The sequence below is a fragment of the Oncorhynchus clarkii genome, chromosome 2 (genome assembly GCF_045791955.1).
Source record: "Oncorhynchus clarkii lewisi isolate Uvic-CL-2024 chromosome 2, UVic_Ocla_1.0, whole genome shotgun sequence".
NCBI classification, from domain to species: domain Eukaryota; kingdom Metazoa; phylum Chordata; class Actinopteri; order Salmoniformes; family Salmonidae; genus Oncorhynchus; species Oncorhynchus clarkii.
The window spans coordinates 79334750-79360429 of NC_092148.1; the positions used below are offsets into that span (position 1 = coordinate 79334750).

The 25680-nt window shown below is 42.6% G+C and overlaps 1 protein-coding gene across 4 annotated transcripts in view; it reads left to right on the forward strand.

The window, feature by feature from the left end:
- The window catches only part of LOC139374599 (lysine-specific demethylase 7B-like), a 64674-nt gene extending 41344 nt beyond the window's left edge, over window positions 1-23330 (forward strand). Inside the window, exons 5-21 of one of the 4 annotated variants that reach the window (XR_011627696.1) lie at window positions 3230-3371; window positions 4278-4464; window positions 4682-4844; window positions 8191-8278; window positions 11294-11400; window positions 11494-11585; window positions 11840-11926; window positions 12189-12425; window positions 12645-12769; window positions 13061-13224; window positions 13356-13447; window positions 13541-13689; window positions 13864-14012; window positions 14116-14174; window positions 20696-20984; window positions 21112-21358; window positions 21720-23330. Coding sequence is in view for 3 of the 4 variants with exons in the window: in XM_071115642.1 (XP_070971743.1) it covers window positions 3230-3371; window positions 4278-4464; window positions 4682-4844; window positions 8191-8278; window positions 11294-11400; window positions 11494-11585; window positions 11840-11926; window positions 12189-12425; window positions 12645-12769; window positions 13061-13269; window positions 13356-13447; window positions 13541-13689; window positions 13864-14012; window positions 14116-14174; window positions 20696-20984; window positions 21112-21200 (2264 nt within the window). In the remaining variant the exon portion in view is untranslated. Of the gene's footprint in view, window positions 1-3229; window positions 3372-4277; window positions 4465-4681; window positions 4845-8190; window positions 8279-11293; window positions 11401-11493; window positions 11586-11839; window positions 11927-12188; window positions 12426-12644; window positions 12770-13060; window positions 13270-13355; window positions 13448-13540; window positions 13690-13863; window positions 14013-14115; window positions 14175-20695; window positions 20985-21111 lie in introns of all 4 variants that reach the window. The other 3 variants (XM_071115634.1, XM_071115642.1, XM_071115626.1) reach the window with 3 other exon arrangements.
- The last annotated feature ends 2350 nt before the right edge of the window (window positions 23331-25680 follow it).

The following is a 25680-nucleotide window of genomic DNA, read 5'->3' on the forward strand; positions in this document are numbered from 1 at the left end:
CATGACAAAGTGTGTAGCATTGCAGGAAATAAACTTTAAACCTACATTTTCTCAACAAGAGGGGTGAGAAGTTTGTGTCATGAACAGTGCTTGTGTCCATAGAAATGTGTGTGCGGGGGTGAGGGCACAGAATGTGCCATAATGCTGGAAGGAGGACCTGAATGAAAAAGTTTATTTAGAAGACACTCTTATCCAGAGCAACTTAGTCAGTGCATTTAACTAAGATAGTATAGACAACCACATCGCAGTTGCATATTGAATTACTGAAATTATTTTCAATACTTCATAAAAACACAATAGCTTGCATATTTCTGCGCATAAAAAATAGCACAGGACGGGAGTGTTTTTTTTATCGGGAAGGGCAGGAAAGTTTTGGGGTTATAGAACTGTTGCTGGGTCAGAACAATACAGGAAAAATATTAACAGGAATGCATTTTCACTTCCGAGTCCATCTCTAGTGTAGGGGTTCACTTTACACTGTTCACAGTGTGGTTGTCAGGGCACCAAAACAGAAGTTGAGCTTCGCACTTCAATGTTCTTAGTTGTTGCGGAAATTGACCTACAATGCTGCCAATAATGAAAACGTGTGTAGATAATGGTGGATTAGTTTACATAAGACAGTGTTTCATCACCTCTCTCCACTATTGAGTTTGGTACTTATGGGATCCCCTTTCTTCCCCAGTACATTATCAGACATCTCAGGTTCATGTCCGGCTAAGTTTCTTTTGGGCTCAAATTATGTTCACTCTGCTCCTTCAGTCTACTGCCCCCACACACACACAGAGTGGAGACAAAACCATCTCACTTTTGCAGCTAACCTGAGAAAGTGCAGCACTGGCCATTGTGCCTCTTAGCATGGGAATCATTGTCTCAAGGTTTTTTAAATGTAATGCCCATGGTCAGTGTGGCAGTGGAACTGTACACTAGAAAGGGTTAATGGTATGCTTTTCCATTGGGATAAACATGCTCCAAACTCTGATCTCACTACTATGTCAGAGACTAAATCATTCTGTGCACTGTTCTGTAGGTCTGAACACAATGTTATTTGTCACTGGCAGAAGCACACAGACCTCCCAGTAATTGGTTACTCTTCATGACACTGGGACTCCTGGGACTTACTTTTGGTTTTGTACACCAGCTGAAAATACAATATTTTTGGTTAAAGAAAATATATTTCACAGCGGTTTAAATGGTACAATGATTCTCTACACTATACTTGCTTGTTTTGTTACATAAACTGAAATTAGGTGAACTATTAAAATTTTAGCAACCAGGAAATGGCGGTGCGATTTCTGCATAGTGCATCTTTAAGCTTAGCTTGTGGTGTTAAGGTGTCAACCTGACAGTCAAATCCAAATGTTCCAGTCAATGAATGGCCGTATTTATGTGTGGGTCTCTTTGGGGGTAGATTAGTCTGAAAATTTTTTCAGACATTGTTCATATTGACATATTTTACTTTGAGAGACTTTGAGATTCTGTTTAATGAAAAGCGCTATATACATTTATTATTATATTCACATTAATGTTTAAATGCTTCACAACAACTCAAGCATTCACCACAGGCCAGCTGCCCAGCTAATCAATTTAGCTCAGTGGGCACTCTGCCTGCTAACCTGTAAGTTATTGTATTGAAAAATGTGTTTTCCATGCTATCTCTCCATTTTAGCATAATGGCAAACCTGTTGTAAATCAGCTATTGCCCTTTTCGGAGCATGGTTGTTACATCACACTATCCACGCACTTCAGACCTGGAACTAAGAAAGACCCATCTATTCTCCAGGAAACCTGTCCTTTTGTCCCTGACTGTCACTGGATGAAAAGATTGATGAAGGGATCATAATTGCTTATATGAGTACCATAAATATTTGCCTAGGACATTTGTGGCTGGAGAGATTTATTGCCCCCACTTGTCGTTGGTCATACTACACCCAGGCAGCGCCCTTCCCCATTTGTACACAAGTGTTCTCCTGGCTATTCTGTATGTGAGGCTGCTCTGCCTTTAGTTGTTCCCTGACATCAGGAGGTGGCCAGTGGGGCCAAACAGGGCTGGGCTTGCACAACCACCAGCTGTCCTGGTACTGCCCCATGTTAACGGCAGGTCTGTGCACCCCTCCGCCATTTTCTATTTGCCGTTTGCCAGTTGTATACAGGTGAGGTTATTTACACACATGAAAGACATTAACCAACTCTTACTAGGTCCCCTCCAAGCCTTCCCTCCTCCTGTTGCTGCCTTCATCACTGGGAGTACAGTAATTGGATCTGGAGAGATTGCTTTGGATGTTTCAATGCACCACCTCCAGTGGGGAGACTGCAGCAGCACTGAGGTTTCCATCAGAAGTATTAGGGGGGTTATGAAAGTGTCAGCAAGCTCCATCAAATAAAATGTATTTTTATAGCCCTTCTTACATCAGCTGATATCTCAAAGTGCTGTATAGAAACCCAGCCTAAAACCGGATAAGACGGGAGAAGTACTCCAGATATAACACACTGACCCTAGCCCCCCGACACAAACTACTGCAGCATAAATACTGGAGGCCGAGACACTGTGGCCCCATCCGATGATGCCCCCGGACAGGGCCAAACAGGCAGGAAATAACCCCACCCGCTTTGCCAAAGCACAGCCCCCACACCAGTAGAGGGATATCTTCAACCACCAACTTACCATCCTGAGACAAGGACAACTGTGCTTGAGAACTCTAGTGGCTCTGAACGGGGCCAGTCAGAGCCACTAGAGTTCTCAAGTGCAGTTGTCCTTGTCTCAGGATGGTAAGTTGGTGGTTGAAGATATCCCTCTACTGGTGTGGGGGCTGTGCTTTGGCAAAGCGGGTGGGGTTATTTCCTGCCTGTTTGGCCCTGTCCGGGGGCATCATCGGATGGGGCCACAGTGTCTCGGCCTCCAGTATTTATGCTGCAGTAGTTTGTGGCTGGGCTGGGGGAGAGGGCAGGGATTGGACTGGTTTGACTATACCTGGGTAGAATTCAATATGTTAGTTAAAAATAAAAAAAAATTAAGCAGAGCTTAGCATTTATCAGTCTGCTGTTCTGTGATATTCCATCATGAGTCGCACCTAATAATATGGCTGTAATATAATTTCAAATCCATCTGTCACCTGTCCTTACCTAACATTCTACATTCAAGTGTTAATGCATGTCCTTTCCTCAACTGCCCTTTAGGCCTAACTCCCTCCCACATGGCATAAATAATCTGATCTGACACATTCGCTTGTAGGTGGTGACAAAATCGTGGATGTCATTGATGTTGCCAGACAGGCAGACAGCAAAATGAAGCTTCGAGAGTTTGTCAAGTATTACTACAAACCTCATCGGCCAAAGGTGCTGAACGTGATCAGTCTGGAGTTTTCAGACACCAAGTAAGTATTGGTTACTTTTCGCAGTTAACACATGTCCTGTTGCTGCTTTGATCAATGTATAATTTGGATTGACTTTAGTATTTTCTGGCTTCACTAAATATTCACCATTATAATTATAATATTTGTAGCTAAAAGCACTTAATTGTTATAGATTACCTGCTATCATTTAGCGAATACTCCTGTGATTCAGTGAAATTGTAGGACTATAATTGGGTCTAAATGTATATTCCCCATGCTTGCAAGTATATAGTAGTGAGAGGAGATGAGCATTGCACTCCAAAGGGCAGGGATGCAAATTCTTTCTGAGTTCAGAAGTACAGCGCTGACGGCACTATTGAAGATAAGCTGTCTACTACAGACAAGCAGAAGGGATCCACTGCCAACAGGCACTTTGCTTACAGCCTATTTAGAGAGACGGAAAGGTTTAGAAAAAAATAAGAGACTGAGCTTTGATCCTTCATAACTGTTCATAAATGTTCTACCAGGCTTCACAGTGGAAATTATCATTTGAACGGCTGTATTGTTTTTAGAAAATAATGTGTATTGTCATCTGAAAATATGTCCTCTGGAGGAACCCCATTAGGGCCGACTGATTTAGAACCATCAGCTCTGCCTGATTAGCAGATGAAGCCAATCCCCCTACGATAAGACGAGGCCTCAACTGTTGGTGGGTGACCTGTAAAACAGAAAGTGAAAACGGCAAAGAGGTCGGGAGAAATGCATTATTTTAAATGAATCTCATTGGTCAATGCCTGGCTGATTGGTGAACAGTGATCTGAAGGTGTCGCATGACGAACGGTTTAGCCTTATTAGTGCGCAATGATGGATGTATTGAATGAGTTGCGTGACAAACGACTCTGCCTTACTGGTAGAACATCACTAAACTCTCATTTTGTATTCTCTCAGGATGGCAGAGCTGGTGGTGGTGCCTGATATTGCTCAGAAGATGTCCTGGGTGGAGAACTACTGGCCAGAGGACTCCTTCTTCCCCAAACCCTTTGTTCAGAAGTACTGCCTGATGGGGGTGAAGGACAGCTACACAGACTTCCACATAGACTTCGGAGGCACATCTGTGTGGTACCATGTACTCTGGGTAAACTGGGGAATTGCTGTGCTCAGCATATTGTATATCTTCAGACCGCAGCGCATCCCTTTTGAAATATGTGCTACGGTTAGGCTAGAGTTGTTCAAGTCTGTTTGCTTTGGCTATGTTGTCTGACAGCCCAGCATGATTAACCACAAATATTCCCCTCAGATACACTACTGTACATTTATGTTAGTAATTCAAATGTTTAATCTTTGTCCTGAAGGGAGAGAAGATTTTCTACTTGATCAAACCGACCCAGGATAATCTTGCACTATACGAGGTGTGGAGTTCGTCCCCCAACCAGAGCGAGGTGTTCTTCGGGGACAAGGTGGACCAGTGCTACAAGTGTGTGGTGCCGCAGGGAACCACCGTCCTCATCCCCACAGGTGAGGAGAGACTACATTTCTGCAACTCTCTGTTTTCACCTCAGGACAAAATGTGTTCATTTTTTATAAGGAACTTATCTGAGTTCAAAGTGTTCAAATTTCTCTACTGTTTCAACATGTGTCATATACAGCACTATATTTCCAAAGCTCTGCTTCAGGGCATTAAAAAACACAAGAGCCATAAGGAGCCGTAGAGCTGTTTTTCTACTTGACACTGAGCGGACCAGCTAGCCTTTGATGGTGTCTCACAGGAAGGCCTGTGTGATTGTGTCTTCAACTGTAAGCGCCGAAGGGCCTGAGTGAACCACTTTGTCACCGTGGACACCAGAACCACATGCCATCTTCCTTCCGTCAACTGTGGTTCACAGAACTTCCTCACGTCATATGGTCCTCCCCACATCATATGGCAAGTCAAATAGGTGATGCTTTATTTATATACATGCATACATACACACACACACAGTGGCTTGCGAAAGTTTTCACCCCCTTGGTATTTTTCTTATTTTGTTTCCTTACAACCTGGAATTAAAATATTTTTTTTTATTAGGGGGTTTCTGTCGTTTTGATTTACACAACATGCCTTCCACTTTGAAAATGATAAATATTTTTTGTGAAACAAGCAAGTTATAAGACCAAAAAAAACAGAACTTGAGCGTGCATATCTATTCACTGTCCCCAAAGGCAATACTTTGTAGAGCCACCATTTGCAGCAATTACAGCTGCAAGTCTCTTGGGGTATGTCTCTATAGGCTTGGCACATCTAGCCACTGGAATTTTTGCCCATTATTCAAGGCAAAACATCTCCAGCTCCTTCAAGTTGAATGGGTTCTGCAGGTGTACAGAAATCTTTAAGTCATACCACTGATTCTCAATTGGATTGAGTTCTGGGCTTTGACTAGGCCATTCCAAGACATTTAAATGTTTCCACATGCCTTTTGGCAAACACCAAACGTATTTGTTTATTTTTTTCTTTAAGCAACGGCATTTTTCTGGACACTCTTCCATAAAGCCCAGCTCTGTGGAGTGTATGGCTTAAAGTGGTCCTATGGACAGATCCGCCAATCTCCGCTGTGGAGCTTTTGGTGTGCGGCCCTCTCTTGGCAGGTTTGTTGTGGTGCCATATGCTTTCCATTTTTTAATAATGGATTTAATGGTGCTCTGTGGGATGTTCAAAGTTTTGGATATTGTTTTATAACCCAATCCTGATCTGTACTTCTCCACAACTTTGTCCCTGACCTGTTTGGAGAGCTTCTTGGTCTTCATGGTGCCACTTGCTTGGTGGTGCCCCTTGCTTAGTGGTGTTGCAGACTCTGGGGCCTTTCAGAACAGGTGTGTATATGTACTGAGATCAGGTGACAGATCATGTGACACTTAGATTGCACACAGGTGGACTTTATTTAACTAATTATGTGACTTCTGAGGGTAATTGGTTGCGCCAGATCTTATTTAGGGGCTTCATAGCAAAGGGGGTGAATACATATGCATTTTGATATTTTTATTGTTTTTTTATTATTTTTTATTTTTTTAAACAAGTTATTTTTTTCATTTCACTTCACCAATTTGGACTATTTTGTGTATGTCCATTACATGACATCCAAATAAAAATCCATTTAAATTACAGGTTGTAATGCAACAAAATAGGAAAAATGCTAAGGCACAAGGCACTGTGTATGATTTTATATATATATATATATTATCCAGTTTCTCTAACCACAGGGCAGAGAAGCAGATTTAGAAATTATTTATAGTGAAACGTATTTTTTTCACTAGAGGGAAACCACATGGCTTCCCACAAGGCTGCTTTTCCCAGTTGGTGGGCTGGGGCGTGTGAAAGCTCTCTGGGCTGATGATGCTAGCAGACACTGTGAGATTACGAGTGGCTCCCTGCTGGGAGAGCTGCCCGGCCCTGGTCCATATTGGGTCACGCTCATAGTCCCTCTTCACCAACCTGTCAAATCGCTCCCACAGGCCCCCAGTTCACACACACGGGCCCTCAGTATATAAACGGACACAACCAGCATTCTTTAATATGCAAACAATGTTAATCCCCATGTAAAGACATTGTTTATCAATGACACTCATAAATAAGGTAGCCATGAGGCAGCAGGTAGCCTAGCACTTAAGAGCGTTGGGCCAGTAACTGAAAGGTTGTTGTTTCGGATCCCCGAGCCTGCAATGTGGAAAATCTGCCTTTCTACCCTTGAGCAAGGCATTTAATCCTAACAACTGCTCCCCGGGTGCTGACGATGTGGACGTAGATTAAGGCAGCGGGGGGCACATCTCAGATTTAGAGGAGTTGGGTTAAATGCTGCGGATGCAACTGACTAGGTTTTCCCTTTCCCAATCTCGATGTGCATTTGGGTGGGCTTTCCAGGGTGTTTGCCAAAAAATGCAAGGTAAGAATGCTTCACAATTTTTTCACAATTTTCCCCAGGGAACAATGTAATGTGTTTCTAAGTGCATGGAAATATATTTGTTGTATTAGTCTATCTCCTGACATTGTAGATGAATGTAACTGAAAGAACAGTTCAGCTAAAGAGAATTTTAGAGTGGGGGATTGTGCCAAGAGTGTGCAAAGCTGTCATCAAGGCAAAGGGTGGCTATTTGAAGAATCTCAAATATAAAATCTACTTAGATTTGTTTAACACATTTTTTGGTTACTACATGATTCCATATGTGTTATTTCATAGTTTTGATGTCTTCACTATTATTCTACAATGTTGAAAATAGTAAAAATAAAGAAAAACCCTTGAAGGTGTTCTAAAACTTTTGACCGGTAATGTATGTTGTAACATAAACCATTTCAGACACTTTAATTGTCACGGGAAGCCAAAGGCCCCCTGGTAGGGAAGGTCAGTGTTGGGCTATTGATGGCTGGTATGTAGGCGACCTGCAGACAGGCAGTGGTTGAGAGAGAACCCCATCTGGTGTCAGCCATCCATATAATCTCTTGAGCGGCTACCATCCTCTCTGCTGGGGGCACAGCAGCTCCATGTTCACCCTCCATGACAGAGCATTTATTATGTTTAGGGTCCACCGGCACAGCATTGGCACACCTGTTTGGCTGCACTGCTGCCAGATGGAAGGATATATCCTCTGGTGTAATAATACAATCCTTTCCTAAACCCTTTGTGTCTTAAACATATACAGCTGTAAAACAAGAATTCCAAAATGTTCCAAATTTAAATGTATTGCATGCAAAGCAGAGTTCAGAGAAACTTGAAACTGGAGAGGGTGATTGATTGATTTTCAGTTGGCAGGCTGTTTTTGCCTTGTGCTACTAGCCTTTTGCTCCACATCGGTAGGTCAGCCGTTGATTTGGTCCATCCTCCTCTGTGTTCCCCAGGATGGATCCATGCTGTTCTCACCTCTCAGGATTGCATGGCGTTCGGTGGGAACTTTCTCCACAACCTCAACATAGGCATGCAGCTCAGGTGAGCACCTGAAAAACTGCCCCACCTGGCCTATGCGTATTTTATTAACTGTCCTTATTGGTAATAACCTAAGTAATAACATTATGAAATGAATGGCCAAATACACCGCTGTTATCTTATTTTTAATGGCCAGTGATGAAGTAGTGGTAGAATGTCTGTATGGTTTGACCGTGATCCCACTGGGCACAAACTAGATGAAACAATGTTGTTTCCACTTCATTTCAACAACAACAAAAAAATGTGAAAAACTGATTGGATTTCAGGAATGTGTGTGTGTGTGTGTGTACTGAACGAAAATATAAACTAAACATGCAACAATTTCAACATCCATATAAGGAAAATATGTTGATTATAAATACAATCATTAGGCCCTAATCTATGGATTTCAAATGACTGGGCAGGGGAGCAGCCATAGGTGGGCCTGGGAGGGCATATGCTCACCCACTTGGGAGCGAGGCCCAGCCAATCAGAATTTGTTTTTTCCCCACCCAAAGGGCTTTATTACAGACAGATACTCCTCGGTTTCATCAGCTGTCCGGGTGGCTTGTCTCAGATGATCCCGCAGATGAAGAAGCCGGCTGTGGAGGTCCTGGGCTGGCATGGTTACACGTGGTCTGCGGTTGTGAGGCTGGTTGGATGTACTGCGAAATTAACATTCAAGTCTCTGGCAACAGCTCTGGGGGACATTCCTGCAGTCAGCATATCAATTACGTGCTCCCTCAAAATTGAGACATCTGTGGTATTGTGTTGTGGGACAAAACTGCACAATTTAGAGTGGCTTTTTTTGTCCCCAGCACAAGGTGCAACTGTGTAATGATCATGCTGTTTAATCAGCTTCTTGATATGCCACACCTGTCAGGTGTATGGATTGTCTTGGCAAAGGAGAAATGCTCACTAACAGGGATGTGAAGAATTTTGGGATTTGGGATGAGTTGGACCGCAGACCAACAAGTGCTCAGCATATGTGGGAACTCCTTCAAGACTGTTGGAAAAGCATTCCAGGTGAAGCTGGTTGGGAGAATGCCAAGAGTGTGCAAAGCTGTCATCAAGGCTACTTTGAAGAATCTAAAATATATTTAGATTTGTTTAACACATTTTATGGTTTGTAGAAAATATTAAAATAAAGAAAAACCCTTGAATGAGTAGGTATGTCCAATCTTTTGACTGGTACTGTATATTCACTACATAACCAAAGGTTTGTGGACATTTGCTCATCGAACATCTCATTCCAAAATCATTGGCATTAATATGGAGGTGGTCCCCTTTGCTGCTATAACAGCCTCCACTCTTCTGGGAAGGCTTTCCACTAGATGTTGGAACATTGCTGCGGGGTCTTGCTTCCATTCACCCACGAGCAATAGTGAGGTTGGGCACTGATGTTGGGGCGATTAGGCCTGGCTCGCAGTCTGTGTTCCAATTCATCCCAAAGGTGTTTGATGGGGTTGAGGTCAGGGCTCTGTGCAAGCCAGTCAAGTTCTTCTACACCGATCTCAACAAACTATTTCTGTATGGACTTCGTTTTGTGTTCCACACTGCCCCTGTGCAATCTGCAGAATTCACTGCAGTTAGATGTGTTGGTGCCACTCAGGCAGTTTAAATGATTGATTGAGGACCTCTATGCAGTTGAATGTGATAGTTTTTATTAAATATGTTTATTGTGTGCTGAATTATATTGTTTTATTATTCTGTTTTTAGTGTAATGTTATACAAGGCAAAATATATTTTTTTAATCTGTGTGACTCCCTGTTTAAATAAAGGCTAAATAAAATAAATTGTCACGCTGAAACAGGGAAAGGGCCTGTTACCACAAAGTTAGAAGCACAGAATTGTCTAGAATGTCGCTGTAGCATTAAGATTCCCTTCACTGTAACTGAGAGGCCTAGCCCTAACCATGAGACAGCCCCAGACTATTATTATTCCTCCACCAAACGTTACAGTTGGCACTATGCATTGGGGCAGGTAGCGTTCTCCTGGCATCCGACAAACCCAGATTCATCGGTCAGACTGCCAGATGGTGAAGCGGGATTCATCACTCCAGAAAACACGTTTCCACTGCTCCAGAGTCCAATCGCGGTGAGCTTTACACCACTCCAGCCAACGCTTGGAATTGTGCATGGTGATAGTCAGTTATGAACAAATTCTTATTTTCAATGACGGCCTAGGAACAGTGGGTTAACTGCCTTGTTCAGAGGCAGATTTCTACCTTGCCAGCTCGGGGATACGATCTTGCAACCTTTCGGTTACAAGTCCAATGCTCTAACCACTGCCGTCTACCTGTGTGGCGGCTCGGCCATGGAAACCAATTTTCAAGTTACTGACAAAGTTCTTGTGCTGACGTGGCTTTCAAACTTGGTAGTTAGTATTGCAACCGAGGACAGGCAACAACAAAAAATGTAGGCACTTCAGCACTCTCGGTCCTTTTCTGTGAGCTTGTGTGTCCTACCACTTTGCGGCTGAGCCGTTGTTGCTCCAATAGCCGAATCCACTAATTTGAAGGGGTGTCCACATGTAGTGTATAATAAAAAATAGACATTGAACTGACATCTGTGCCCAGTGGGATGGGTCTCTGTTAGGGTGACCACATGTTCCGGATTGTTCTGGACAGTCCCACATTTTGTCCCGCGCCATGCTACCAAACAATAATTTTCTGCATTTTATCAACGGATTTAAAATGGCACTAATTTACAAAAATAGTTTGTTTTGTCATATATTTCAGTCAGAATTCCTATTCATTTGATGTGAATTGACATTCCAACCCGCTTATGACAAGACATATAACATAGGAATGTGTTACTGGTGATGTTAAACACTTTTAAAATCGTTGTTGAGATCTGATATTCTGCGCAGTGCAAGAAGAGACATAGGTCAATGTCTTTATCGTCAACCAATGGAGGCTACAAACTGTCCCGTAAAATCATCCCGTTGTCCCGCATATGAGTATTTTAAATGTGTTCAGCCTAGGTCTCAGCCCTGTGGAGCTGTGTTTGATCTCCATTGCTGCATCCTCAACTACAGGTGTTATGAAATGGAGTGGCGGTTAAAGACTCCGGACCTCTTCAAATTCCCTTACTTTGAGGCAATCTGCTGGTACGTGGCCAATAATCTACTGGAGACTCTAAAAGGTGAGAGAAATACCACTCAGCGGAGGAGTTTGTTGCTGTTTTGGTGATGTGACTTTGTCCTTTTTTTCAACATCCTTCTCATATGATTCTCAGAGTTACGAGAGGATAACTGCCAGCCCCCAGTCTACCTAACAGATGGAGTGAAAGCCTTGATTAATGCACTGAAAAACTGGCTGAAACGAGAGGTAGGATACTACAGAAAAACAGATTCTCGATGGCAAATTTGCTTCTTTTGTCTGTGCAACATCTGACTCTACAGAATAGGACATTTGGTCACAATATCTACATTCTAATGTAATCTACATTGGGCTCCTTCAAGGCTAATGGTGGGCAGGTTGTATCCGGTGTGATGGTATGATCTGGCTGGGAAACTAACCACCATCTGCAGACAAGACAGTACAAGCCCCTCATTGTCCCCCTGCTCTCTGCCTCTCCTCAGGTCACAGAGCAGGCCAGCGATGTCCCGGACCATATCAGACCCAACCATCTGATTAAAGAACTCACAAAGGAAATCCGCTACCTGGAGGTAAGGTCCAGCGTGGAGACAGGAAGGGGAGAGAGGGCCTCAGGCTGTTATGTGAGAACATAAAGGAGAAGAAATTCTCTGACTCACAAGGACACTGAAGCTTATTACTTGGTGGTTGTAAACATTTGTGCTCATTGAGTTGGCTGTCCCTGAATATTTTCCTTTTTCTCTTTTTATAAATACCAGGTCAAAAGCACTGTTTCTTTGAAGCTGGATATTGTAGCGTTGTGGTTCTGTACTAACTAGCATCTCTTGACCACAGGAGGAGGAGGAGCAGAGTGGAGGTAGCAAGCCAGTGAAATCTCAGGGATGTGGACCGTGCCCACTGACGCGGTTGACTCTTGACAAGGCTGGACATCATGCTCGCAGGACAGCCAGACGGCTACGGCACAACCATCACCATCATCACCATGCGCCCAAGACCCCCTCCAACCTGGAGATCCTGGAGCTGCACACGCGACAAGTGCTCAAGAGGCTGGAGGTGGGACCCTTTGAGGCGGTGAGGGCATTGACACACGACCCTCTCCCCCATGCTGCTTGTGTAACCCATAGTTTTTTAAAATTATTTTATTTAACTAGGCAAGTCAGTTAACAAATTCTTATTTACAATGACTACATTTCTCCTGGTTTATCCATGTCTTGGAGGACGTTACCCATACACTGAGGCTAGGTTAATTATAAATTTTTGTTAAAGTAAATCTCTTTTCCTTTTTCTCAGGATGTTCCATTCAGCTCCACGGTGATGGCGAAGTTCAACAAGGCGTCCATGGCGTCTGCTGCAGCGGTGGAGAGGAGCCTGGACAACAACCTCCTTCTGGTGATGTGCAATGGCAGGATTATTAGGTGAGCTGGAAGAACTCACCACCTACTCAACACCCAACACCTCCAACTGGCTTTGACGATGCTCCTCACTGCTCAACTTATTGGCTGGAGCGGTTTCGTGTTACAAGTCAGAGCTGCCGTTGTAACAGCCTTAACATGTTAGGACGTACCACCTGCGCTATGCTATCTTTACATGTTTCAACTCATCACTTAAATAAACTTGAACCTAAATAATAACCTAAATGCCATATGCTGTAATTTGTTTGCCTCTAGGCTTTTTCTCCTCTTACTATTGTGTGTATGTGTGCACAGAGATGAGCGTCGTCACACAAGTGTGAAGAGTAGTCCGGTGCGGGACGGTAAAAGGACTGGCGGCCACCAGAGGGAAGGGGTCCTGGTGAAGACCGAGCTTAATGACAGCAAGCTGGAACAGCACCAAGACCACGAGAGAGAGGAGAAACCCAGCCCCCTCAGCAGTGAGTCTAACTGGTCAAGTCACCAGCTGTCAATCAACGGTTTAGGTAGGCTCATCTTTGAATGCACCAGAATTTCACCTAACATTTATAGGAGCAGATATTTAATTCATCCTTCTCTTGTTCCTCCTCAGACTTTTTCGAAAGAGTGAATTCCGATCTCAGGAAAGGAGCCGTAGTGTACTCCGACATTTCAGACTCTGAGTCCGAAGAACGTTCTTTGCAGGTAGCTAATCCCACTTCCTCACCGAGGCCCTGTCTCTCCTTCACACAGAACTGTTTAAGTTATAAAGGCTGACACATCTGTGTGACTGTGCAGAAAAAGGACTCCTCGGGGGAAGATTCGGGGAGCTCCGAGGAGGAGGAGAAAAGAGAGGATAAGGAGCATTGCAGGATGGCGCGAGGCAGTGTGAAGGACCTACACCAGGCCAGCCAGGCCCTTCACCACTTTCACAAACCACTCAAAGGGTACAGGAAGCATGAATGAATGGACCAAGTGGCGTTCTTGTTCTAAGGATTCTGTATGCATCAATCCAATGCAATACAAATACAATGGGGGAAATTAGTTCATACAGTGCATGATTCATTCATTATCCAGTTGAGTTAAGAGATTCATTAAGTTGTTCCTACACTCGTTTGCAGACAACGCCCTACCTCTCCAACCACAGAAGAGGAGGCTATTGAGGGCATGCTGTCCATGGCAGGGCTGCTTTACCCACAGCGACCAGAGGAGAGCAGCACTGCCCAGGAGCCCTGGTGGTCCAGCCTGGCTCATCAGTCCCCCGACAGTGGTACACTCCAGTCCTGAAATGCTTATAAACTTCAAGATTTCAATTTGACTAAGCCCCTAATTCAATCAATTTCAGATAGTCAAATTCTCTGTTTGTCCTGTAGGTGGAAAAGAGCCTGCGTCAGGGGATGATTCAGACAGCAACTCCACACTGATCCTTCAGGTAATAATAATAATAATCAAGAGTGAATGGGTCATGCCTGCACATGCTGAGACTGACATCTCTTAAGTCTGATGTCTCTAATTTGAGACTACATCAGAATCACTCTCTGTATTCCTGCTGATCCGTCCACTGGATCCAAGATAGCAGTCAGACATATTTGTCCTTTGTTTTGTCGTGTCCCATGTATATATATTTTATGTTTTTCTTCGCATATCTTTTTATTTTTTTCTAAACCCTTACTTCAAAATACTCTCCTGCAACCCACCTCACCCAATGTGGTGTGAACCTGCTTTTTCTCTAACGTATTTTTCTTTGCCTCTTACTGGAATCTCTCTAACATAAACTAGCCAGCTAATGGTCATCAGCTAACTTCTAGCTCAGAAAGCTCTCGCCAGTTTGAACAATGCGATTTAACCAGAGCATACCGGACCTATTTTTCTCTCCATATCCCCGGATTCCTATCGCAAGCTCAGAAACTTCTCACCTTCCGACCTTCGCAGCTAACGTCCCCTGAATGCTAGCTGTCTAGAGCACAACGGACTGTTGGCTTACGAGGCCCATCGAATACATTCTGAAGCCACTAGCTAGCAGTCAGCTATCCTTTGCTAGCGGTCATCAGCTACCTTTATCCCGGACAACTCTCGCCAGTCTGTACAGCGTGACTCAAACCAGAGCTAGTCTGACTTATTCTTCTCGATATCTCCGGATTCCTACCGCAAGCCCTGAACCTATTTTTTAAATATCTTTTTTAACATTTTTATGATTATTTTTTCCACCTGGAATAATAGCAGCTAACGACCCCTGAACGCACAGCCGCTAATCTGCGGCCTGCTAGCTATCTAAAGCACATTGGACTGCTGGATTAAGAGGCCCTTCGGACATATGTCTTCGGCCACTATACATATTTTGCCAATTGGCCTGGTTTACCACACGGAGCCCTGCTGATCCGTCCGCTGATGTAACTGCACTAGGGGGCCATAACAGACTTCCCTCCGTCGCGTCATCCCTCTAAGGCCTTTCTGTTAGCCTGCTAGCCCCGTGCCGCTAGCTGCCTGAAGCCACGCACTGGACTTGTATGATCACCCGGCTATGCATGCCTTTCCCTAACGTCGTGTCGATTGCTGTTCTGGTTTGTAACTATTGTTTTATTTCACTGTAGAGCCTCTAGCACTGCTCAACACGCTTCGGCTAACAATTTAGTTCCACCCCCCACACACGCAGTGACATCACCTGGTTTAAAAGCCATTTCTAGAGACAATATCTCTTTCATTATCACTATATGCACAGATTTACCCCCACTGTATTCACATCCTACTATACCTTTGTCTGTACATTATTGCTTGAATATATTCTACCGTGCCCAGAAATCTGCTCATTTTACTCACTGTTCTGATCGTACTAGGCGTCCAGTTCTGTTAGCCTTTAGCCGTACCCTTATCCTATTCCTCCTCTGTTCCTCTGGTGATGTAGAGGTTAATCCAGGCCCTGCAGTGTAAACGTCACAACAAGTCTGGTCTCTACTCCCATCCCCCAGGCTCTCTCATTTGTTGACTTCTGCAACCGTAAAAGCCTTGGTTTCATGCATGTTAACATTAGAAGCTTCCTCCCTAAGTTTGTTTTATTCACTGCCCTAGTACACTCCACCAATCCGGATGTCCTAGCTGTGTCTGAATCCTGGCTTAGGAAGACCATCAAAAACCTTGAAATTTCCATTCATAACTATAACATTTTCCGACAAGATAGAACTGCCAAAGGGGGCGGTGTTGCAATTTTACTGCAAAGATAACCTGCAGAGTTCTGTCTTACTATCCAGGTCTGTACCCAAACAATTTGAGCTTCTACTTCTAAAAATGAACCTTTCCAGAAACAAGTCTCTCACTGTTGCCGCTTGCTATAGACCTCCCTCTGCCCCCAGCTGTGCCCTCGATACCATATGTGAATTAATTTCCCCCCATCTATCTTCTGAGCTCGTGCTACAAGGTGACCTAAACTGGGACATGCTTAACACCCCGGCCATTCTACAATCTAAGCTTGATGCCCTCAATCTCACACAATTTATCAATGAACCTACCAGATATAACCCCAAATCCGTAAACACGGGCACCCTCATAGATATAATCCCAACTAACTCACCCTCCAAATACACCTCTGCTGTTTTCAACCAAGATCTCAGCAATCACTGCCTCATTGCCTGCATCCGTAATGGGTCTGCGAGCAAACGATCACCCCTCATCATTGTCAAACGCTCCCTAAAACACGTCTGCGAGCAGGCCTTTCTAATCGACCTGGCCGGGGTATCCTGGAACGACATTGACCTCATCCCGACAGTAGAGGATACCTGGTTATTCTTTAAAAGTGCCTTCCTCACCATCTTAAATAGGCATGCTCCATTCAAAAAATGTAGAACCAGGAATAGATATAGCCATTGGTTCACTCCAGACCTGTCTGCCCTTGACCAACACAAAAACATCCTGTGGCGTTCTGCATTCGCATCGAATAGCCCCCGTGATATGCAACTTTTCAGGGAAGTTAGGAACCAATATACACAGGCAGTTAGGAAAGCTAAGGCTAGCTTTTTTAAACAGAAATTTGCATCCTGCAGTACAAACTCAAAAAAGTTCTGGGACACTGTAAAGTCCATGGAGAATAAGAGCACCTCATCCCAGCTACCCACTGCTCTGAGGCTAGAAAACACTGTTACAACTGACAAATCCACTATAATTGAGAATTTCAATAAGCATTTCTCTACGGCTGGCCATGCTTTCCAGCTGGCTACCCCCTACCCCGGTCAACTGCCCGGCACCCTCCACAGCAACCCGCCCAAGCCCCCACCATTTCTCCTTCACCCATATCCAGATAGCTGATGTTCTGAAAGAGCTGCAAAATCTGGACCCCTACAAATCAGCCGGGCTAGACAATCTGGACCCTCTCTTTCTTAAATGATCTGCCGAAATTGTTGCAACCCCTATTACTAGCATGTTCAACCTCTCTTTCGTATCGTCTGAGATTCCCAAAGATTGGAAAGCTGCTGCGGTCATCCCCCCTCTTCAAAGAGGGAGACACTCTAAACCTAAACTGCTACAGACCTACAGTGCCTTGCGAAAGTATTCGGCCCCCTTGAACTTTGCAACCTTTTGCCACATTTCAGGCTTCAAACATAAAGATATAAAACTGTATTTTTTTTGTGAAGAATCAACAACAAGTGGGACACAATCATGAAGTGGACGGACATTTATTGGATATTTCAAACTTTTTTAACAAATCAAAAACTGAAAAATTGGGCGTGCAAAATTATTCAGCCCCCTTAAGTTAATACTTTGTAGCGCCACCTTTTGCTGCGATTACAGCTGTAAGTCGCTTGGGGTATGTCTCTATCAGTTTTGCACATCGAGAGACTGACATTTTTTCCCATTCCTCCTTGCAAAACAGCTCGTGAGGTTGGATGGAGAGCATTTGTGAACAGCAGTTTTCAGTTCTTTCCACAGATTCTCGATTGGATTCAGGTCTGGACTTTGACTTGGCCATTCTAACACCTGGATATGTTTATTTTTGAACCATTCCATTGTAGATTTTGCTTTATGTTTTGGATCATTGTCTTGTTGGAAGACAAATCTCCGTCCCAGTCTCAGGTCTTTTGCAGACTCCATCAGGTTTTCTTCCAGAATGGTCCTGTATTTGGCTCCATCCATCTTCCCATCAATTTTAACCATCTTCCCTGTCCCTGCTGAAGAAAAGCAGGCCCAAACCATGATGCTGCCACCACCATGTTTGACAGTGGGGATGGTGTGTTCAGGGTGATGAGCTGTGTTGCTTTTACGCCAAACATAACGTTTTGCATTGTTGCCAAAAAGTACAATTTTAGTTTCATCTGATCAGAGCACCTTCTTCCACATGTTTGGTGTGTCTCCCAGGTGGCTTGTGGCAAACTTTAAACGACACTTTTTATGGATATCTTTAAGAAATGGCTTTCTTCTTGCCACTCTTCCATAAAGGCCAGATTTGTGCAATATACGACTGATTGTTGTCCTATGGACAGAGTCTCCCACCTCAGCTGTAGATCTCTGCAGTTCATCCAGAGTGATCATGGGCCTCTTGGCTGCATCTCTGATCAGTCTTCTCCTTGTATGAGCTGAAAGATTAGAGGGACGGCCAGGTCTTGGTAGATTTGCAGTGGTCTGATACTCCTTCCATTTCAATATTATCGCTTGCACAGTGCTCCTTGGGATGTTTAAAGCTTGGGAAATCTTTTTGTATCCAAATCCGGCTTTAAACTTCTTCACAACAGTATCTCGGACCTGCCTGGTGTGTTCCTTGTTCTTCATGATGCTCTCTGCGCTTTTAACGGACCTCTGAGACTATCACAGTGCAGGTGCATTTATACGGAGACTTGATTACACACAGGTGGATTGTATTTATCATCATTAGTCATTTAGGTCAACATTGGATCATTCAGAGATCCTCACTGAACTTCTGGAGAGAGTTTGCTGCACTGATAGTAAAGGGGCTGAATAATTTTGCACGCCCAATTTTTCAGTTTTTGATTTGTTAAAAAAGTTTGAAATATCCAATAAATGTCGTTCCACTTCATGATTGTGTCCCACTTGTTGTTGATTCTTCACAAAAAAATACAGTTTTATATCTTTATGTTTGAAGCCTGAAATGTGGCAAAAGGTTGCAAAGTTCAAGGGGGCCGAATACTTTCGCAAGGCACTGTATATATATCCTACCCTGCATCTCTAAGGTCTTCGAAAGCCAAGTTAACAAACAGATTACTGACCATTTTGAATCACATCGTACCTTCTCCGCTATGCAATCTTGTTTCCGAGCTGGTCATGGGTGCACCTCAGCCACGCTCAAGGTCCTTAACGATATAATAACCGCCATCGATAAGAGACATTACTGTGCAGCTGTATTCATCGACCTGGCCAAGGCTTTCAACTCTGTCAATCACCACATTCTTATTGGCAGACTCAACAGCTTTGGTTTCTCAAATGATTGCCTCGCCTGGTTCACCAACTACTTCTCTGATAGAGCTCAGTGTGTCAAATCGGAGGGCCTGTTGTCCAGACCTCTGGCAGTCTCTATGGGGGTGCCACAGGGTTCAATTCTCGGGCCGACTCTCTTCTCTGTATACATCAATGATGTCGCTCTTGCTGCTGGTGTTTCTCTAATCCACCTCTACGCAGACGACACCATTCTGTATACTTCTGGCCCTTCTTTGGACACTGTGTTAACTAACCTCCAGACGAGCTTCAATGTCATACAACTCTCCATCTGTGGCCTCCAACTGCTCTTAAACGCATATAAAACTAAATGCATGCTATTCAACCGATCATTGCCCGCACCTGCCCGCCCATCCAGCATCACTACTCTGGACGGCTCTGACTTAGAATACGTGGATAACTACAAATACCTAGGTGTCTGGCTAGACTGTAAACTCTCCTTCCAGACTCACATTAAGCATCTCCAATCAAAAATGTCATCTTGAATCGGCTTCCTATTTCGCAACAAAGCTTCCTTCACTCATACTGCCAAACATACCCTCGTAAAACTGACCATTCTACCAATCCTAGACTTCGGCGATTTCATCTATAAAATAGCCACCAACACTCTACTCAGCAAACTGGATGCAGTCTATCACAGTGCATCCGTTTTGTCACCAAAGCCCCATATAATACCCACCACTGCGACCTGTACACTCGTTGGCTGGCCCTCGCTTCATACTCGTCGCCAAACCCACTGGCTACAGGTTATCTACAAGTCTCTGCTAGGTAAAGCCCCGCCCTATCTCAGCTCGCTTGTCACCATAGCAGCACCCACTTGTAGCACACGCTCCAGCAGGTATATCTCACTGGTCACCCCCAAAGCCAATTCCTCCTTTGGTCGCCTTTCCTTCCAGTTCTCTGCTGCCACTGACTGGAACGAACTGCAAAAATCCCTGAAGCTGGAGATTCCCATCTCCCTCACTAGCTTTAAGAACCAGCTGTCAGAGCAGCTCACAGATCACTGCACCTGTTCATAGCCCATCTGTATACAGCCCATCTATCTACCTCATTCCTATACTGTATTTATTTATTTTGCTCCTTTTGCACCACAGTATCTCTACTTGCACATCCATCTTTTGCACATCTACCATTCCAGTGTTTAATTGCCATATTGTAATTACTTCGCCACCATGGCCTATTTATTGCCTTAACTCCCTTATTTGACCTTATTTGCACTCACTGTATATAGACTTTGTTTTCTTTTTTTTCTACTGTATTATTGACTCTATGTTTTGTTCATTCCATGTGTAACTCTGTGTTGTTGTAACTCTGTTGTATGTGTCAAACTGCTATGCTTTGTCTTGGCCAGGTCGCATTTGCAAAGGAGAACTTGTTCTCAACTAGCTTACCTGGTTAAATAAAGGTGAAATAGAATTAAAACAATTGAATTACTAATATTCCTCTTTAGATAACAAGTTGGGATTTTGTTCAAAGAACAGCAGATCCAATGTAAAGTATAGTCTCCCCTTCCTTTAGGATGAGCGGAGGGCACAGCAGCATGTGCGTAAGGAGTGTCGAGCCGAGCTTAGCCAGAGGATCCAGGAGAACAAGAACTTCATGGCCAATCAGAGCAGTGGGAGTAACAGTAACAGCAGCGAGGCCTGGGGTGACCAAAGCCCCTCTCAGGCTGCCTCTAGCCCCCTCCGCCTGGACCCCAGCTCAGAGACTGACAACCAGTACAGTGAGACTTCCCTGTCACCCCCCCGGCACCGCTCCAAGAGGCCCGCACCAAACACCCCACCCATCAGTAATCAAGCGACTAAAGGTTTGACTCCATATTTATTTATTTTATCTAGCTAATCTATTGGAGTAGTAGCTGGAATTAGCATAGCATTATTCCTCTCTCGCTCATCCTTTTTTTATTGATCTCTGTGCAATGTTTTTCTCCTCAGGAAAACGTCCTAAGAAAGGTATGGCCACCGCTAAGCAGAGACTAAGGAAGATTCTCAAGCTGAGCAGGAACAACCATTTCTTGCTATAGCACCCAAGACCCTGATGTCTACATAAATAACTTTGAGAAGGGACAACTCGCCCCCCTGCCCATATACTATTTCGGTTGTGACATTTTACAAGAATCATTGCTTGGATGGATTGACCTGACACATTAATGGCCACATGCTTGATGTGGAAGTATTGGATGTAGGGCTTTCAGAGTTAATCAGTTAACCTGAGTTAATTTTAGTGCGCTCATTATATTACATTTTTTTGTCTGAAAGCATTCAAAATAAACTGAAACATACAAAATACATAATCTATACAGATAAAAACAACGATGCGATGTCCAAACAAGTTGACATTTAGGTTAAAGAAAGTGTGCTTTATCAATTTACCTGATTTGGCTAACCGTAACAAAATCAAGACTTCAATATTCTTGTAATGCTTTTCATATAAAAAAATATAAAATTACAGCTCAATTTGAGCATATTCTGAATTTGCGATTTAATCATGATTAATCACAACAAATCCTGGAATTAACTCAATTTATTTTATCGTTTGACAGCCCTAATTGGATAACAAGATAATGGATTTACAGAAGAAAGCACACCGTTTCCCATGGTGAAGTGATGGTGCGCTGTAAAAAGAAAAAAAGAAACTGCATGGATCCTCAGCAATGACATTGGATTGTATATGATCTGGCCATCAAAAGAGCTATACAGTAAATATGGCTTTGTTTCAGAATTGAAGCACCGCAACAACACAGGATTGTACAAAGACGCATGGCATTGGGAATTTAAATGACGTTTGATAGAACAACATTTGCTTCTGAGCCTCGTGCTGTCGTATCTATTTTGGCTGTTGCTTTTTACCTTATGCTTGCACTAGCCCTTCCAACCAACACTACTTATTATGCCACAACAAGCAAATATTGTTGTTTAAGCCAAGAATGGCAAGTGAAGAGGCTGCTTTCTGCTACCAGAGTTTATCACCACTCTTTGGGACATTGTCATGTGTTGGTTTGGTCTGACTTAAGATCAAGAATGACGCTATGGTGTTTGAACTCATTTTAAATGGTGCTGAAGTGCATATTCATGTTATCCTTTCGTCTACCCTCTTGTTACAATCACCAGTGATTGAATTTGAGAGGGGGTATATTTTGATGCAGCACTCCAGGCACCTCAGCCTCGCAGTATGTAAAAGCTATCTGACGCTAATGCATTAAGCCATTCCAAGAATACCTCTCCCAACGCATTAAGTTTACTGGTTCTGTTTACTGAAGGGGTTATGACTCCTCATTGCTCTATAGTTGGATCACTGACCATATCAAATGTGTTCCTTTGGTGCCACCTATTGGTCAAAGGAGGGCAGGAGTTTGAAAGTGCTGTTATTATGAAAGGTATTTGAAATTGCAAAAAGATATCAAATAGCAAATGTACAGAATGTATTTACAGAAAATATAAGTTATCGTTAATTTATTTAACTTTCTCTTTTGGTGTTTGTGTTTTATTGTTTTTCTTTTGCTGGCATTGAATTATGTATTGTGAAAAAGTTAATAATGGCTTTGATATGACAATCCTGTTACAATGGTTAATGTAACGGGTGTGTGATTTATTTTTTTATATTCGCAAACCGGTTGTATTTGTTGCCTCTGTCACATTTGTATTGGGTGGATTTAAGCAAAAATCTACTAACAAGTGGACCTGAATTAGATTTTAAATGTTTGGGAGATCTTCTAAGATTAATATTATCAAAGAATATTTGTCTTACAAAAATCAAATTCATACTAACGAGTATGTTTTTATATAAATGTGTCTTAAGTGACACTGATCATTTTATAATTGTACAAAGTGTATGTGAGAAATGTAATTATGGCTACTGATCTAGTTATTGTTAGTGTACGTTTAATTTCCCTATCACTATATCCTTGGCTTGAAAGACCTCAGTTGGATTTTGAATTGGTCTTTTTTTGTTGGTGATAATGACAAAAATGTGATTACCATGAATGGGTGAAGTGAGAGATTGCTCCTGTTGGTGTTTTTCTCAGGGACACATTCTCTTTCTTAAGAAATGTTTTTTTGTGTTTTTTTTTTTTCATAAGCAACATGAAATGACCCATCATCGTTGACACTTTCTGATCATTGATTTTATTTACATAAAAAAAGGTGCATTGGTATTACGAGTGTTACTAGGAAACCCCTTTAGTTGTCACCTTGACTCCTTTTTATGGAAATGTAATTATGCTGCCTGTCTTCCCAACTTTCATTGGGAAGTTTGTTCATACATGTTGTCAATCGTCGTCACTTCAATAAGTGAATGGTGGACTGCGGTACTATATTACAACTGCTCAGGGCTCTTTGGTGGTGACTGTTTCTAGACTAAGAACTTTGAAATATTTATTTTGTGGACATTGTGCTACAAAGAATGGTTGCACCAAAAGAAGCAACCTCTTGAATACAAATCCTATTTCTGCATTTAGCAAAGAGCATGTCAACAGAGGTGACCCCAAGTGAAGTTGAGACATCTACTAAATCCTCACCATTCTTATATGCTATCTGCCAAGGCATATTGCACTAACTTTCAGATTTAAGCATATCAAATAGCTTTAGATGCCCCCATTCAAGTATTTGTGACAACTGAGTTCCCATCATGAATTGACTTTTAATCCACACCCTCATGCTCATGGTACCATCTGCCTGGCTACCTACTGTATTTAGCCATTGTGCTTGAGCTCCAAAAGTATTGGGACAGTGAATTTGTTTTCTTTGTTTTGGCTCTGTAAACCATCACTTTGGATTTGAAATGATACAGTAACTGAGGTTAGTCATCTTTAATCTGATGGTATTTTCATCCATATCGGGTGAACCGTTTAGAAATTACAGCACCCCCACACTCACACACATTTTTAGGGGATCAAAAGTATTGGAACTAATTCACTTGTGTATTAAAGTAGTCTCAAGTTTATTTAGTCCCATATTGATAGCACACAATGATTACATCAAGCTTGAGACTACAAACTTGTTGGATGCATTTGCTTTTTTTTATGTTGTGTTTCATATTATTTTGTGCCCAATAGAAATTAATGCTAAATAATGTATTGTCATTTTGGAGTCACTTTTATTGTAACTAAGAATAGGATATTTCCAAACACTTCTACATTAATGTGGATGTTACCATGATTACGGATAATTCTGAATGAGTGTGAAAGTTAGACGCACATATCATTTACCCCCCCCCCTCCTCCAAAAAATGCTAAACTCCCCAGATATTAAAATGGTGAGGTTAGCATGTCTTGAGGGTATATTATTTGTGCATCTAACTTTCTCACTCTTCATTATTCACAATTAATTCAGGAATATCCGTAATCGGGGTAGCATCCACATGAATGAATTGAACATACCACATACCAAACGAAAAATTTGAAAGAAAATAATCATAATATAACTACAGTATACAATTGTAAAATATTAATTAGGTTATGGATCATAAAAGCTCAATTTACATGTGATACATTTATCATAGCCCCATGTTTCATGAGCTGAAATATAAATCCCAGAAATGTTCCATACGCACAAAAATCTTATTTCTCTCAAGTTTGGACCACAAACCTGTTTGCATCCCTGTTAGTGAGCATTTGTCCTTTACCAAGATAATCCATCCACCTGAGAGGTGTAACCACACGAGCCCAGGACCTCCACATCCGGCTTCTTCTCCTGCAGGATTGTCTGTAATAAAGGCCTTTGTGGGGAAAAGCAAATACTTGTTGGCTGAGCATGGCTCCCAAGTGGGTGGGCCTATACCCTCCCAGGCCCATCCATGGCTGCGCCCAGTCATGTGAAATCCATAAATAAATGCCTAATGATTTTACTTCAATTTACTGATTTCCTTATATGAACTGCAACTCAGTAAAATCTTTGAAATTGTTTTGTGTTATTTTTGTTCAGTATAGAAGTGTTTAGAAACGGTCAATTCTTATTTACAATCAAATGTATTCTAAAATGACACTACATGATTTACCATTCATTTCTATTGGGCACAAAATTATCTGAAACATAACCAAAACAAACAGTAAAAACATCCAAGTTTGTAGATTCACAAGCTTGATTTAATCATTGCGCGCTAGGAATATGGGAGCAAATACTAAACTTTTGACTACTTTAATACACGTGATTTTGTCCCAATAGTTTTGGTCCCCTAAAATGGGTGGACTATGCACAGAAAGTGCTGTAATTTCTAAATGGTTCACCCGATATTGATGGAAATACCCTAAAATTAAAGCTGACAGTCTGCACTTTAACCTCAGTCATTGTATCATTTCTGGAGTACAGAGCCACAACAAGATGCTGTGGGGAGATTAATTCAGAGAAGCTTGACTTCCAATTCTATTCCCAGGCCCTGTAAAACCACAATAACAAAAAGTCTAAGCTTCTGAAAGGGCGAAGATCATGAGTTGCTTTTCAGTTGCTCTCAACAAAACAGTTTCACTTTTCATCGTCCCAACATGCTTGATCATGCATGGCATTACT